We start from the raw sequence: 14,715 nt of genomic DNA on the forward strand, positions 1-14,715 counted from the left end.
TGCTCAGGGAGTCACCAAACCCCTCCACAACCCCGGGAATTATGATTTGGGAGGGAGCAGGAGCTGCACACTCGCTCCCAGGCATCTGCAGCCCCCCCAAAATCGCTGCTGGCTCCTTCCAAAGGCTGCCATAAAAACTGACAGCAGGACCAGCCCAGGGGTGTCCAAACCGTGTCCATCCAGGCTCAGGGTAACCACACAAATCTGCAGATTACAGGGATTTATCTCTGAGTGCTGGCCTGCAAGATGTGAAGAGCTAAAAACGCCAAAGTGCCTTTGGGATTAAACCTACCTGCAGCCATCAGCGGCCAGGAGAGCAGCAGGGATTCCTGCTGGGAAGGGTTTCCTGGGATGCTGGGGGCTGGAGCAGCCCTCTGTCCCCTTTCCTGGTGCACACAACGGTGCTGCCACATCAGTGAAAGCTCAGGTGGTGCTCTCAGGGTCTGCTCACCCAAACCGAGCCGCAGCTGCTGCTTCCCCTCCCGAAGATTCTGGAAAGGAAAGGAGCATTGAGGAACTGCTCACCTGGGTGAATCCAAGCCTGGGGGATTGGGTTCAGAGCCCAGCTCTGCTCTGAGGAAGGTGAGGAAGGCCTGGCCCCCAGCCACCCCATTTTCCAATCCCTGCTCAGCCTCAAAGCCTGGCATTGAGCACATCTCTGCTCCAGCCACTCGGGCTGCTAAGCAGGAGCGTTTTCACTCAAAACCCTCCGGGAAACTTTTACCCTTATCTTAAATGGAGACTGCATTGTACTTCACCCCAAAGCTGTTCCTCACAAAGCTCATGAGAAACAGAAACAAACCCAGCAGAGGGGCTGGGGGGGAATCTCACCTCCACAGGGGGGACATCACCCCGATTTCTAGCTGAAAAATTTCTCCTGCTTTGGAAGAAAAACAGGCTTGCAACTGTGAAAAACGCCAATCACTTGTTTTTAAAATTTTTTAAAGTTTAATAGTAATAAAATGGTTGTAAAAATAGTAATACAACTAGAGTAATAATAATTTGGACAATTTGAATTAGGACAAAATGAGACAATAGAAACAAAGAGTTACAGACGTCCGGGTACCTTTTCTGGGGAAAATAAGCCTGAAAAAGGACCCACGTTAGCAGAGGATTAACCCTTAAAAGCAACAGCCTGTTGCATATTCATACAGCTCATCCATGATGCATAAATTCCATCCAAGCACAGAATTCTGTCTGGTCAGTGTCAGCTTCTTCCTCTGAATCCTGAGTGAGGCAGGAAGAAGTTCATTTCTCCTGATAATGGGGCAATAAATTCTTTTTCTCTGATAGATTCAGGTGTCCTGTGGCTGCTATCTCGCTGCTGCAAGTCCTTTCTTTAAAAAAAGTATCTTACATAGCATAGTTCCTATTTTAAGTTTTTTTTTTAGTCACCTAAAACTATATTAAACACAGTACTTAGAATTAGTACAGCATTACTTTCTAACACAACACATACAATATTCATTTGAATATTTGCGGAAAGCCAATCACAAAATCCATGCATTTTTCGCACGGCTGATTGTGCCATCAGGTGCCAAAGGCAGCTGCTAATGCCTGGTGGCTCCGTGGTGTCACAGGAGCCCAAAACCAGGCAGCAGGAGGGGGCAGAACCCTGGAGCTCTGGGCTTTGTGGTTTTCAAAACCCTCACCCTAGGTGGAACCCTAACCCTAACCCTAGGCAGTGAAATCAGCTGGGGTTAAAGATGGTTTTGATGAAAAAGCTGTAGAGGAAGGCATCTTGTGGCAGTTTTGTCCTCCCCTTGGGATGCCTTTCGCAGCTGCACTGTGCCTGGAGCTCTGGGATTTCTGCTTTAAAACCCCTCACCCTAGGTGGAACCCTAACCCTAACCCTAGGCAGTAAACCCAGCCTAGGGATAAGTCTATTTCCAAGTAAAAAGCTGTGGAGGAAGGCCTGTTGTGGCAGTTTTGTGCTCCCCTTGGGATGCCTTTTGCAGCTGCAGCGTGCCTGGAGCTCTGGGCTTTGTGGTTTTCCAAACCCTAACCCCAGGCACTAAACCCAGCCTAGGGCTCAGGCTGTTTCCAAGGGAAAAAACCATGGAGAATTTTATGTTATCTCAAAATCCGTCAGGACAGAGACTGTGCTGCAAAAATCTGACTCCTGCAGGCTTCCCTCTGCACAGAGGTACTGCACCAGGCTGCATCTGATTTCTCCTCTCCCCTTCCAGCCCTCTCACCCTCCTTTCCCTGTCTTCGAGGAACAGATGCACCCATTCATAACCAAGCAGAAGAAAGTGTGGATTTTCCTTCCCCACGGCAGTGCAGCTTGCAAAGCAGAGGAGGGAAAATGATGTTTTGCACGCATACAGAAATTATCTGCACTGATCTTATTAAGCCTGAATGGGGAAGCGACGGGAAAAGAAAGGAGGGAAGTGCAAGGCATTGTTTGGGTGCAGCATCATTATTGTTTACCCTCTCCAAGCACTCCATCATCCTCATCCCAGCCTCTCCCACGGTGACGGGTCAGGAACAGGGATCTGTGACACAGCACGACGCAGAGCCTGCCCGAGGGATGCAAACCCGGCAAGGCAGCACCTCGGGGAAAGCCTCACCTGCAACTCCCAGGCAGCTCACAAACGTTATCAGTGCTGAAAATACCCACGTGGCACCAATTAGCGCCAGAGCACCGGGATAGGCAGGGGTGGGGGAGAAACAAAGGCTCAGGAACTCCCCAACCCACACAGGGATATTCTTATTTATCGCACGAATAAATCCCGTGCCAAGATGCCCAGGACACAAGAGCCAATTGCTCATGCTAAAGGCAGCACAGCAGCTCTGGCAAGTACAGAAAAACAATCCCAAGGTGGAGATTCGAACAGAGCACGGCTCACCTGCTATCGAAACTGGGAGAATTTGGCAAGTTTCCTCCTCAGCACTTAGCACATCAAGGCTGCTCAGCGATGCTAATTAAACAGGTCCCTCCCAGACACAGCCTGGGAGATTTACATCCCTCGTTTGCATTCCTCAGTTTGTTTTTCTTTCCTCCAAGGCACCATTTGAGCGGCCAGCTTGGAGGGGCTGGATTTGGCACGGGTGCCTTTTGAAGATGAAGGGCTGTCCCGTCAGCAGCTCCAGGGCTGCTCCTCCTGCCCTGCTCTCCCCCAGCGGGGCTCAGATGGGCACTGAGCTTTCCTTGGTCTCTGGGGCTTGGTTTCACCGGCTGGGAAATAAAGAATGCTGGAATCAGCTGCTCTGGGCGATCCAGCTGCTGTCCCAGGGGCTGGGAGTGGATCAGTCTGGGCATTCTTTTGAGGATGAGTCTCTGAAACACCCGGCAGGGTTGTTAGGACCAGTCTCAGAGGTGTGATCCACCCACCCAGCTCCCAAATCCTGTCCCAAAACCAGAGACCAGGGCAGCTCCCACACCCCCGTTCTGCTCAGAACAGAAGTTTGCTGGAACAGAAGTTTGTATAAGTGCAAATAACTAAAAGCAGCCTCGGCGCTGTGGGAATTTGTCAGCTCCGGAATCACAGGTCAGTCACACTCAGGGCAGGAGGTGTCTCTGCCAGCAGCCCTCTCCCGATAAGGCTCTGATTAGCAGCAAGTCACCAGGCTGATAAGAGGTGGGAGGAGGTGACAGCTGGCATCGTGTTCCTGTCTGCTCTGCCACCGAGTAAAGGCAGATCCTCATCTCCTGCCACCCCAGCACCACCTGAACCTGCTGCTGGCAGAGGCAATGATGGTCAGGGAGGACTCTGGGGGAGGAACTCAGGATGGAAGCGTCCCACGAGGTGCTGACCCATCAGCTGCCATCCCACGCCTGCTGGAAGTCTCATTATGGGAGAGAGAGCCCTGCCACAAAGCCCCCCTGAGCTGTCTGTCCATCCCAGCCGCCTGCAGAACAGGCTGGAGAGCAGTGCCCAAGGCAGGAGGAACAAAGGGATGGGAGGAAGAAAAGGGACAGGGGAGCTGGTGAGACATCAACCCTCTCCCCTTGGAGGAAACAACTTCTGGCAGGGGAGGGGAGCAACTGCACCGAGTTCAATTTCACAAATGAACTCCAGAGGTTGTTTGCCAGTTTGTGCCACTGTCCAAGCCCTCCTGCAGACTCTCCAGACCCAGCAGTGCCCAGAACCACCTTACCCAATGTGAAAAATGCGTATTTTATGATTGGGTTTTTGCAAATATTCAGATGAATATTATATGTGTTGTGTTAGAAAGTAATGCTGTACTAATTCTCTTAAGTAGTGTGCTAAGTACAGTTCTGGGTTATAACAAAATGTTAAAATAGAAACTATGCTATGTAGGATGCTTTTTTCTAAAGAAAGGGCTTGCACTGAGATAGCAGCCACAGGACACCTGAATCTTTCAGACAAAGAGAATTTTTTGCCCCATTATCAGGAGAAACAAACTTTTCCTGCCTCACTTGGACAGGATGATGCCGTCAGGATTCAGAGGAAGAAGCTGACACTGCCCAGACAGAATCCTGTGTTGGAATGGAATTTATGCATTATGGATGAGCTGTATGAATATGCAACAGGCTGTTGTTTTTAAGGGTTAATCCTCTGTTAACATGGGTCCTTTTTCAGGCTTATTTTGCCCAGAGGCAAAAGGTACCAAAAGGTACCCAGACGTCTGTAATACCCAGACATCTGTAACTCTTTGTTTCTATTGTCTCATATCGTCCTAATTCAAATTGTCCAAATTATTATTACTCTAATTGTATTACTATTTTTACAACCATTTTATTACTATTAAACTTTTAAAATTTTAAAAACAAGTGATTGGCGTTTTTCACACCCAAACACCGGCTGCTCACCCCATCGCTCTGGCCACAGACGCCTCTAACAGGTGAAGCACTGCCCTCCCCTCCCAAAATAAAGTGTAAAAACCAACCAGGGGAGCTTGGCAGTGCCCAGGCAGCGTTTCTGACTCGCAGAGATCCCACAGCTGACTCTCCCATCTGCTGGCTGTTGTCATGGCAAGCAGGGAGGGGAAGCAGCAGCACCAGAGCTGCTCAGTCCTTGACACGCTCCATCCTTGGCCTGATGGCAGCTCCCCAGCACAACAATCCCAGCAGCAATTACTGAGGAGCTTTTAGAGCAGGGGAAAGCAAAAAAAAAACAGATTAAAAAGCTATTTGAAACCTTGAGGCTGAATGCTGAGGGCACAGGAGAGCCAGGGCTGTGTGAGCTCAGCACACAATGGGGAGACACAGAGGCACTTCTTGGTGTCCCTGCTTGTCACAGAGCCTCGGGAGGCTGTGGGGACAGCACTTGGCAAAAGGACAATTGCTGCTGCTTTGTGAGCCTTGGTTGCAGTGTGGAAAAGCTTCAGGGAAGGGCTGAGGAGCTGATCTGTGTCCCTGCCAGCCCCAGCACCAGGCACAGAGGAGGGGACAAGACAAAAGGTGACTTTCAAGTGCAGGATTCAATTAAAGTCCAGCCACACCAATCACAATTCCACTGGCTGGGTTATTGTCTTACCTCGCTGGAGGATTTGGAGAGTATCTACAAAAAAAACCCAAAACTTCTTTACTGTTTCAGGAATGGCAAGGAGCTGTTACTGAGCAAAAGCTTTATTGTTTCCAGTAGTAAAACACCACATAAAAGTTGTGAGGGATGGAGGTGAGAACAAGAAAATAATAAACACAAATGACCAGAGCAGACTAAGCACATTCACTGAGCTCTTCCTGCCCACATTGAGCTGGCTCAAAAGACAGGTACAGGTTTAGGGTAATATTCCAACAAAAGCCACAAAACACAACCAAGACAATCACCACAAAGGGAAAAGTGGTCTTCAAAATAAAATAATGCACAGAGCTGCAGATGTTCCTCTATCACATTCAGTTGTGCCTGGATCACATTGTCCAGGACCAGATCCTTCCCTCAATCCAAGAGGAGCCTTTCCACAGCTGATTGAACAGTTCTGGTTTGAACTCAGGTGGAATTACCCCATGGAGTTAAAATACACAGGTAAGAAAGAAAAGTTTCCGGCCTCACTAGCACCAGAGCAACGTCAAATTTATCTCTGAGGGTGTTTTATAAAAGCTGGCCTCAGTTAAAAACCAAGCTGATGCCTCACAGTGGCACAGCAAGGACTCCCAGGCTCCTGTGCAGAGCTGGCAGCCCATGGGGTGGGAAATGAGGGTGGGAATGGGGACACCAGAGACCTGCCTGCACTGCCCTGGAGAGAAGCACAAGGGACACAAGGAGAGCCAGAAATGACACTCAAGATTTTAAAAGCTCTTCCCAACTCAGTGTAGAGCTGGTGATGAGAAAGGAACAGGTTTAAGGAAAACAGAGTCGATTCCTAAAAGTCTTTTCCCTTCTCCTTGTGCTGTAGAATTAACTTTGCCTGGCAGGCCAGGCTGAGGCACTGCACTAATGAGCAAGGCAAGAATCACTTGGGTTGTCAAAAGCTTCAAGGCAAAACAGAACTCTTTTTGGTGCCTACACACACTGGAAATTGAAGACCCTACAGCCCTGAAACCACACCAGTATTTCAGCTGACAGCTGGAGTTCCTTTTTCAGCTGCAGCTGATGGTTTTGGCATTCCCCCTTCCACAGATGCAGTTAATGGCCAGGTTAACAGCAGACCATGCCATAAAACATCTCTCAGTGGAGAACAACCTCATCCCCTGCTCTCTCCAGCACTGATGGTGTGCCCCTCACACTCAGTGATTTCTTTTTCTGCCATCTCAGGGAGCCCAAAGGTTTTGTTTCCATTTGTAAAAGGGCAGGAGGAGCAGATCACAGAGGGAAAGGTGGGAAGTATTTCACCAGCAAGCTGCCACAGCACATGACCTGGGGAGCAGTGAGGGAATGGCCTCTGTTGGGCCAGGCTCATCTGGAAAGCAAGCCAGGGATTGATTTCCCATCTCCTGCCAGAGTGTTCCAGCACCCAATCTCATTTATCTTCATCCTGCAGCCATTTGTAAGAACACACACTACATGCACACAAAGTGCCCAGAGCAAAGGGAAACAGAACAAAAGAGAAATAACCAGGGGAAAGGCTGACATTAATGGGCACAAATTGCCTTTAACTCCGTGATTTCAGAGGGAACTTTTTGGAATCCTTTGTTTCTTCATAATAGACAGGTCGGGTCCAAAGCATTTAATAAAATCCACAGACTCCCAGTGTGGGTTTTGTTCAGGCCTTCAAAGATCTAATTGCTCCAGAGATGTGAGGTAATTTGATTTTTCTCATCTGTCAGGCCTTAGAGGGAAATTGTCCATTCTGGAGGATAAGCAGGACCAGGGCATGCAGTTTTCAAGAGCCTGACTCATGATGACACCACCAGAGTCAGCCAGATGCTCAAGACTTCCAGGAAAAAGGCAAAAGAAGGTGTGCACGTGGGAGGGGAATCTGCAGAGCTTTACAGGATAAAGCCATTTGAAAGCTTTTATCCCATTTGGGCACTCACAGGCAGCCAGCTGGGCTGAGGTTTGGGGGTGTGCTCCCCCCAGGAGCTGCAGCAGACACATCTCCCCTGACCCTCACCCTCCCACGAGCACAAGGGGAGTGAAAAAATCCCAGCAAAACCCTCGGAGTGTTCCTTTACCCTGAGCAGAGAGGGAGGGAATGGGAGCTCAGCTTCACCAGGTTCATCAGGGGCTTCTGGCTCCTGCTGCTCCCTCCAAACTCACTCCAAGCAGAACAACCGACAGCAAACACAGGGATGGGAGCAAATCCCAGCCCCAGGCCCTTTGCTGGGGCTCTCAGGGTCAGGCAGGGCTGTCCCAGCTCCACTGCCTGTGGAGCAGCATCACAGAGTCACCATCACCAATGGAGCAGCATCACAGAGTCACCACTGGCAGCAGCTCCTGTCTGGGGTGGGATCTGAGGAATGGCAGTGCTGGATCCAGGAAAAGGCAGCTCCATCTTCACCCCCCTCAGAATCAGGGCCGCGTTCTGGTGTGGGCTCCTCGTTTGCCTTCAGAAAAAAAAAAAAATAAAGAATGAAAGTTTTGTTTGGAAAGCAGCGAAGGGGAGAGGCTCCACAAAGTTATTTCACGTTGCTTTTGTGTGCTCAGTGCCATTTTGAGAGCTCCCTAAAAATAATAAAGAGAACATCTATGCATCATTAGTCCAGCAGTCAGAGCCCATTAGACACGATTAAAGGAAGAAAAGCCAGGGGAGGGAAATGTGGAAAGGAGGAGAAATGAGGAGTTGTGCTGCTAGAAGTGGCCCTTCAGTACACGTTCCCAGGTCAGAGAGGAACCAAGGCTCAGCTCTGAGGGGTGGCTGGGCAGATCTGCCATGAGACCTTCCTGCTCTGGGCCATGGACAGGAGCCACAGCACAGGGACAGCCCCAGAGCTGGGGATGGGCACAGGACAGCCCTGCTCGACGCCAGGTTTGGGCTCCTGTTGACTGAACAAACCTGAGCTGATCCCTTCAGTGCCCTGGCCAAGCTCAGGCTCTGCTGGGACACCCTGCTGCTCCTCCTGGAGAAAGGACAGGGGAACCACAGCATTCAGTGCCAATTGTCCAAGGCAAGAGGAGTCCCGAAGCAAATTCCTCCCAGCAGCTGCTGCCTGACATCCCTGCTGAAAGATAACCACAGAACCTCTCCCTGTGTTTACAAAGGCTCCAAAATCCACTTTTCACTTCTATCTGGCTGACTTCCCCTGCTCTTCCCTTCCTGCTTTGTTTGCAAAGCTGCCATCAACTCCTGCCCTCGGCGCTTTGTGCAAAATGCTGAATGGGAAGTTGGAGTGAATGTATTGCAGAGGGCAGAGAATGAGTCTGAGGAGGTGGGGACGGGAGGCCAGACAGGCTGTTTGATCACAGACCAAAGCACAGACCTCTGCAGTGGGAAAGGAGGCACAAAAACAGGAGTTTCATCCTCAGCAGCAGACTTGTTTCCTGATAGATTGAGTGAAAGAGCTGAGAGAATGAATCTTTGTCATCCCTCTATTTTGAAGGAAGAAGCCTTCAATTTAAAACTCCATAAAGAATTACAGGAGTAGTGAAAGTAATTTATTTTTTAGTTACTTGAGCCTTTATTCGCTTAACTCCGAGGCGGGCTTGAAAGAGCTGGAAATGTTTTGCTTCTTCCACTCGAGGATGAAAATATTTTAATTCCCTCAAACATGGAAAGGGGCACAGGCTTCTCCTGAGGTTCATATTTACAAATGCATTGTACCTGGAATGCAAACTTGAATCATTTCCTAATGCTGCCACTACCCAGAGCTATGTTTTATTTATAAGTACAGCAGGACCACTCGGTGCTCTGTGGATCTGAGGAGGCAGAGACAGCTCAAAGCTCCTCAGCCATGAAGGCACAATTCAATTTTTTCACTTTGGGGAAGACAGACAACTTATCCTCCTCCTTGGCAGCAGGAAAACTCAATCCCAGGGAGCTCTGAGCAAAACAGCAGTGCCCAAAATGTGATGAGGCAGCCAGTGAAGGGAGCAGAGGCTTGGATGGGTGTGGGTGAGGGTCTTTCCTTCATATCTGATCCCCCTGTCCTTCCCAAATTGTGCCCTAAATGCAGGCAGAGGGAGGAGGAGCAGGGATTTCCCACCTCTTCCAGCCTGCTGCAAAACCAGCCCTGGAAATCCACACAAACAAGGAACAAGCCTGAAAACATTTCAGCAACTTTCTCGCCAGGCACAAGAAAACAAAAGTCAACTCCCCAAAGACTGCCATGAAGCAAGTAATTAAAGAAATTACTACCTTATTTGGAGCCTAATTACTGTTAGGACAGTTTTTTTTCCCTTCCTACATGGAATGGAGTAGTCAGACCCACTGAAGCAAAATGCTACCTCCTCATGGTCCCTGAGGGAGCAAAGCAGACATCTGAGAAGAAGAGTGGAAGTGAAAATAGAAGTTAATGCTTTAACTTCAAAGATGCCCAGAGAATTTCCTGCCACAACAATAATGCTGGATGGCTCTGCCTGGCTCATGTATTAACAGCTTGAATATTTATGAGCAAAAGTGGATGCCTAGCCCAGCCAGGGAGGCATTGAGCCCACAGGGAGACACCACCTCATTTCTAGATCCAGTCAATTCCTGAAAGACGGGGCATAAATCTCCCCAAATTAAGAGAGCTGGGAGCAGCACTCCCTGTCCATCTCCCTCAGCTCTGCTCAGCCTCTCCCAGCACAAAGGAGGCACCCAGGAGATGCAGGAGAAGGGTTCAGGCTGGACCTGGTGACATCTGGGGACCTTTGCAGCAGGTCTCACCCCGTGCCTGCACACCAGAGCATTTCTGACCCTCAGCAGGCAGTGCCACCCTTGTCTCAGCTCTGTTTAAGGCCGCTCTGTTGAAGTGCCAGCTGCTGCACCACTCTTTAAGTATTAATGATTTAGACAACACATTGGCAAGCAGGCAGAGATGGGGAGGCTGTGATTTGCACTCACTCATTAAGAGCTTCTCTCCTGGCTGCCTCTCAGAGCTGATTCCAGCAGGAATCAGAGCTTCTGCAGCCCCACAGCCCATGCCAGGCTGGTTCCCCGCTCCCCAGCAGCCAGCTGCTCATGGAACAGCCAGCAGGATTCACCATTCCTGGGGCAGATTCCTCAGAAGATGCTGAGAACCCCATCAGCTGGCACCCATCAGTGCAGAACTTGCTGCTGATCTGAGGGGAGATGACTTTGGTTTCATTTACCCCCTGCAGCAGGCCCAAGCTCGGATTTCTTATCTCCATTAAAAGCTCTCCCTGGGCTAATGAAAACCACTGTAAGATACTGATCGTTTCTTTGTTTCATTCTGTTTAATATTCCCCTTCCTTAATAAAAACATCATAATCACCACAAGTGAGGATTTTGCTCTTTTTTAAGGCATCTCTCAGCATCAGCTGTGCAGCCAGAGCAAGGTGAGTCACCTGCCCTAGCTGGGAGCAAGAGGGAAAAAGGAAGACTGTTCTTCTTCCATATGTGCAAATTTAATTTTCTTTAGGATAAAACCTGCTTCAGGACAATGAGTGTGTGACCTTCCTCTTGAAAGCTATCAGGTCAGAGCAGGCACCTCCAGGAACTGCAGCTTCAGAAGCAGAGGGAGCAGCAGCCCCTCCGAAAACAGGGCTTTTGAAAGGCTTTTGAGAGCAGGTGGTAAAAAAATTAAAAAAAAAATAAAACTGGCAGCCTCTCAACTCACCACTCTCCTGAAACTTTGGCACATGGGCTGAGGTTGCCTCAATCCCAATGCAGCTCTGACAATGAGTCATTTTATGACAAACTCCAGGCTTCATTATCAGCCCCAGCAAAGCCCAGGCAGGGCTGGAGCAGTGCACTGGAAACCTCCAACCTCTCCTTAAGAGCTCCTTGTCCTCCCCTGGCCAAAACCCTGCTGCTGGCTTGGTCCTCAGGCTGAAAGAGCCCAGGACAGTGAGAGCAGCTGCTTTTGCAGCACCTGTCCCCAGTTCCCTGCTCTGAAGGTGGCCTGGGATCTCAGGATGCTCCGCGAAGCCGCACTTGAGAGCGGAGTTAGAGCAGAGGTGAGAAAAGAAGTGCAAAGAAAGAACAACACCTGAGGTGATAATATGGAGCAAAAATTGCTCCTGACAGGGCGTTCTAAAGGTGCAGAAAATCAGCTTTTAACAGCCCCATCCTGCAGCTGAGGATCAGCAGCTGAAATGAGGAAAGATCTTTGCCCCTTACTCTCCTCTTAGGGCAGGGCAGAGCTCAGGGAAGGGAAAGGGCAGGGAGAGGCTGGGAACCCTGAAATCCACCACTCTTTAAAGATCTCAACAGCAGGAGCAGCCTCTGTTAGTTGGCAAAGAGAGGCACCCAAAGTGCTGATTTCTTGCCTCCCTGCCTGGATTTGGGGGCCCACAGAGCCCCTGTACCTGAGCTCTGCTCTGAACAAAGCAGCCCCTTCTGCAGGAGCACTGAGAAATAAATGACCCCAGACATAACAAAGATCTTTAGAGAAACTCCCTAGGCAGCCAACCTGGCTTAACCTTCTCCTTAGCAGGATCCTCTCTACATCTCAGGGCCAGCTTTAACTGGGCTCAGGAGATTGCTGCAGTTTTCCTTTTTTTTAAATAGCAGCCCATGCTAGCTGTCACTTCAGCTCTCCCCCATCTTCACAGGGAGATCCCTCTGGAAAGATCTGACCCCTTGTGCCAAGCTTTGCATATGGAGTTTTTAGCAGGAAAATGGGGGTTTTTCTTTCTTTTTTTTTTTTTTTTTTTTTTGCCTCTGAAATAGAGTTTGCACTGTCATGGCCAGGCAGGAGTTGGCTCAAAGAGCAGGCAGAGAAGCTACAGAACACTGAGTACAAACACATTGTCCAGGAGTGGATCCATCTATCCACCAGAGGCAGCACCCAAAGGGTCACCTGCTGTCCACCAACACCCACTCCAACCCCAAGGACAACCTGCAGCTCCCCTCCACAGGCAGCAGGAATCCACCCTCTCTAATCCTGCACAACAGGAGCTTAAAATAAACCCCCCAGGGCAGGCTCTAATCCAGGGGGAGGAAGGACAGAGCAGAAGAATCACTTGTTTGGTTTGTCTGGTGAAAAACCAAAGGAAAACTGCCAGTGCCTGGAAGCTGGGGAGGGAGGGAAGAGCAGAGGAATAATTTTATGCTGCCTGTTTCTAGCACAGGAAGAGAAGGGAGGGAGGGGGACCACGGCTCCCTGGTGCACTGAAGGATGAACCTCCTCTCTCTAATCCAATTTATGCCTCAACATGGCCAGCACCAAGCAGGCTCAGGAAGAACAGCAGAGGCAGTTCAGAGGGCAGGAATGCTGAGGAGGGAGCGGGGCTGGATGATAACTTGAGGGGTTAGTGACTAAATTAGTGGGAACTGCAGAGAGAACACATTTGCATCTCTTTCAGCTGCTTCAGGTGTGATAGCAGCCTCTGCTTTCCCAGTCACTTAATTGTTCTGAGGTTTTTGAGGGGGAAAAAGTGTCTTTCTTCTGCACTGCAGAGTTCTGGGAAGAGCCATGCTTGGCTTTAAGAGCAACCTCACTCCAGGAAAAATGTTACTCGGTCTCATAAAGCTGCTGGACTTTGCTTTGCTTCAGGAGAAGCTCAATCTGTTCTGCTGGCTCTGCAGGACACAGAGGAGCTCTGCAGGGCCACAGCCCCAGGCTCTGAGTGCTCCTGGCCGTGGGTGTAGGCAGCTCCCACCCCAGACCATTACTCATGTTGCAGAAAAGCTTTTGCATTCAGGGAAGAGAGTGTGACACTGTGACAGCATCTGCTAATACGAAAAGAAAAGAAGCAGAGTGGCACAATGCCAGTGCCCCCATGAAAATACACTCTCCCTGGTGTCTGCTGTGAGATGTGACCAGGAATAGAGCAAAACAGGCTCCCACTTAGAAATAAAGAAGAGAAAACTTAATTAACTTACAACTATATGTAAAAAGAAACACACAGAAAGAATGAAAACCTTCCAAAAACGTTTCCTCCTCCCCCCAGCAGATTTCCAATACATCCATCCCTCAGATCACCAACTCTCAGTCCATCACCACCCTTTAGATAATCAATTCTCCATTCATCAAGGGGTGAGGAGTTCCTCTTGTGCCATAGGCTTCCCCTGGAAACACGGTTGAGACCTCTTGACCACAGCATCCCAAAAACCTCACTTCCTCTCAAACCACGACACAGAGAAAAGTGATCCTAGGCCCACAGTTTTGTGTGCCTCTGGCAATTCAAATTGTCCAAATTATTATTACTCTAATTGTACTATTTTTACAACCATTTTATTACTATTAAACTTTTAAAATTTTAAAAACAAGTGATTGGCATTTTTCACACCCAAACACCAGCTGCTCACCCAATCGCTCCGGCCACAGACGGCTCTGACAGGGGAAGCACTGCCCTCCCCTCCCCTGCCAAAATAAAGTGTAAAAGCACACAAAGCCCTTGGGAAAGCACACAAAGCCCTTGGGAAAGCTGTGCTTTCAGGGGGTTCAGCCCCAAGAAGCAGGGGTGTGCCCAGAGAGGGGGTGCAGCTTACCAGGGCTGCTGGTGCCGGTGTCGCCGTGGCGCCTGTCCAAGGCTTGGTCACCCTGGCCGCTCTCCGTGGGGCTGAGCTCGGCCCCCTGCTCACTGCCCAGGCTGCTGTGGCTGCCCCACAGCTGGGGACACTGCGGGGGCTCCAGGGCTCTGCTCCTGGCCTGGCTGGGTCCACTGGTGGGTGCTGTAGGGACAGGACAGAGACGAGCTGAGGGCGTGGAAGGGGGTGGTGTTGTATTTATGGGAAGGAATGATGAATCTGGCTCCGTGTTCTCAGAAGGCTGATTTGTTGTTTTATGATACTATATTATATTAAAGAATGCTATACTAAACTATACAAAAGAATACAGAAAGGATGCTTACAGAAAGCTAAAAAAGATAATAATGAAAACTCTCTCCAGAGCCCCAACACAGCTTGGCACTGATTGGCCAATAAGTCAGAATAATTCACAGCAGAAACCAATGAAACAATCACCTGATGGTAAACAATCTCCAAACACATTCCAAAGGAGCAAAACACAGGAGAAGCAAATCAGATAATTATTGTTTCCCCTTTTCTCAGAGGCTTCTCAGCTTCCCAGGAGAAAAATCCTGAGTGAAGGGATTTTTCCAGAAAATGTGAATGCAGAATTTTCCAGACAATGTGAATTCAGAATCCACAGGATGTGGATACTGAACTGGGTCCTACAGGAGCAGGAACATCCCAGCTCCAGCCAGGAGCCCTCAGGAGCAGGGTCAGCCCCAGTTCTTGTGCTCTGCTCCCAGGAAACACCAGTGATTCCAGGAGTGAGGAGCTGGCCAGGGATGCGGTGCCAGGAGCTGTCACATT

At 49.5% G+C, this 14,715-nt stretch overlaps 1 protein-coding gene across 7 annotated transcripts in view; it reads right to left on the reverse strand.

The window, feature by feature from the left end:
* Window positions 1–381: 381 nt before the first annotated feature.
* Window positions 382–14,715, reverse strand: part of RPH3AL (rabphilin 3A like (without C2 domains)) — a 52,291-nt gene continuing 37,957 nt past the window's right edge. For 6 of the 7 annotated variants that reach the window (XM_071448055.1, XM_071448054.1, XM_071448053.1 and 3 more), the window contains 2 exons: window positions 13,888–14,070; window positions 5,524–7,897 (listed from right to left, as the gene is read on the reverse strand). In XM_071448055.1, the coding sequence (XP_071304156.1) occupies window positions 7,863–7,897; window positions 13,888–14,070 (218 nt within the window). In that variant the 3' untranslated portion in view covers window positions 5,524–7,862. Of the gene's footprint in view, window positions 492–5,523; window positions 7,898–13,887; window positions 14,071–14,715 lie in introns of those variants that run through there. The other variant, XR_011682426.1, reaches the window with a different exon arrangement.

This window comes from Agelaius tricolor, unplaced genomic scaffold, assembly GCF_023055355.1.
Source record: "Agelaius tricolor isolate 1412-34295 unplaced genomic scaffold, bAgeTri1.0.p SCAF_25, whole genome shotgun sequence".
Classification (NCBI taxonomy): domain Eukaryota; kingdom Metazoa; phylum Chordata; class Aves; order Passeriformes; family Icteridae; genus Agelaius; species Agelaius tricolor.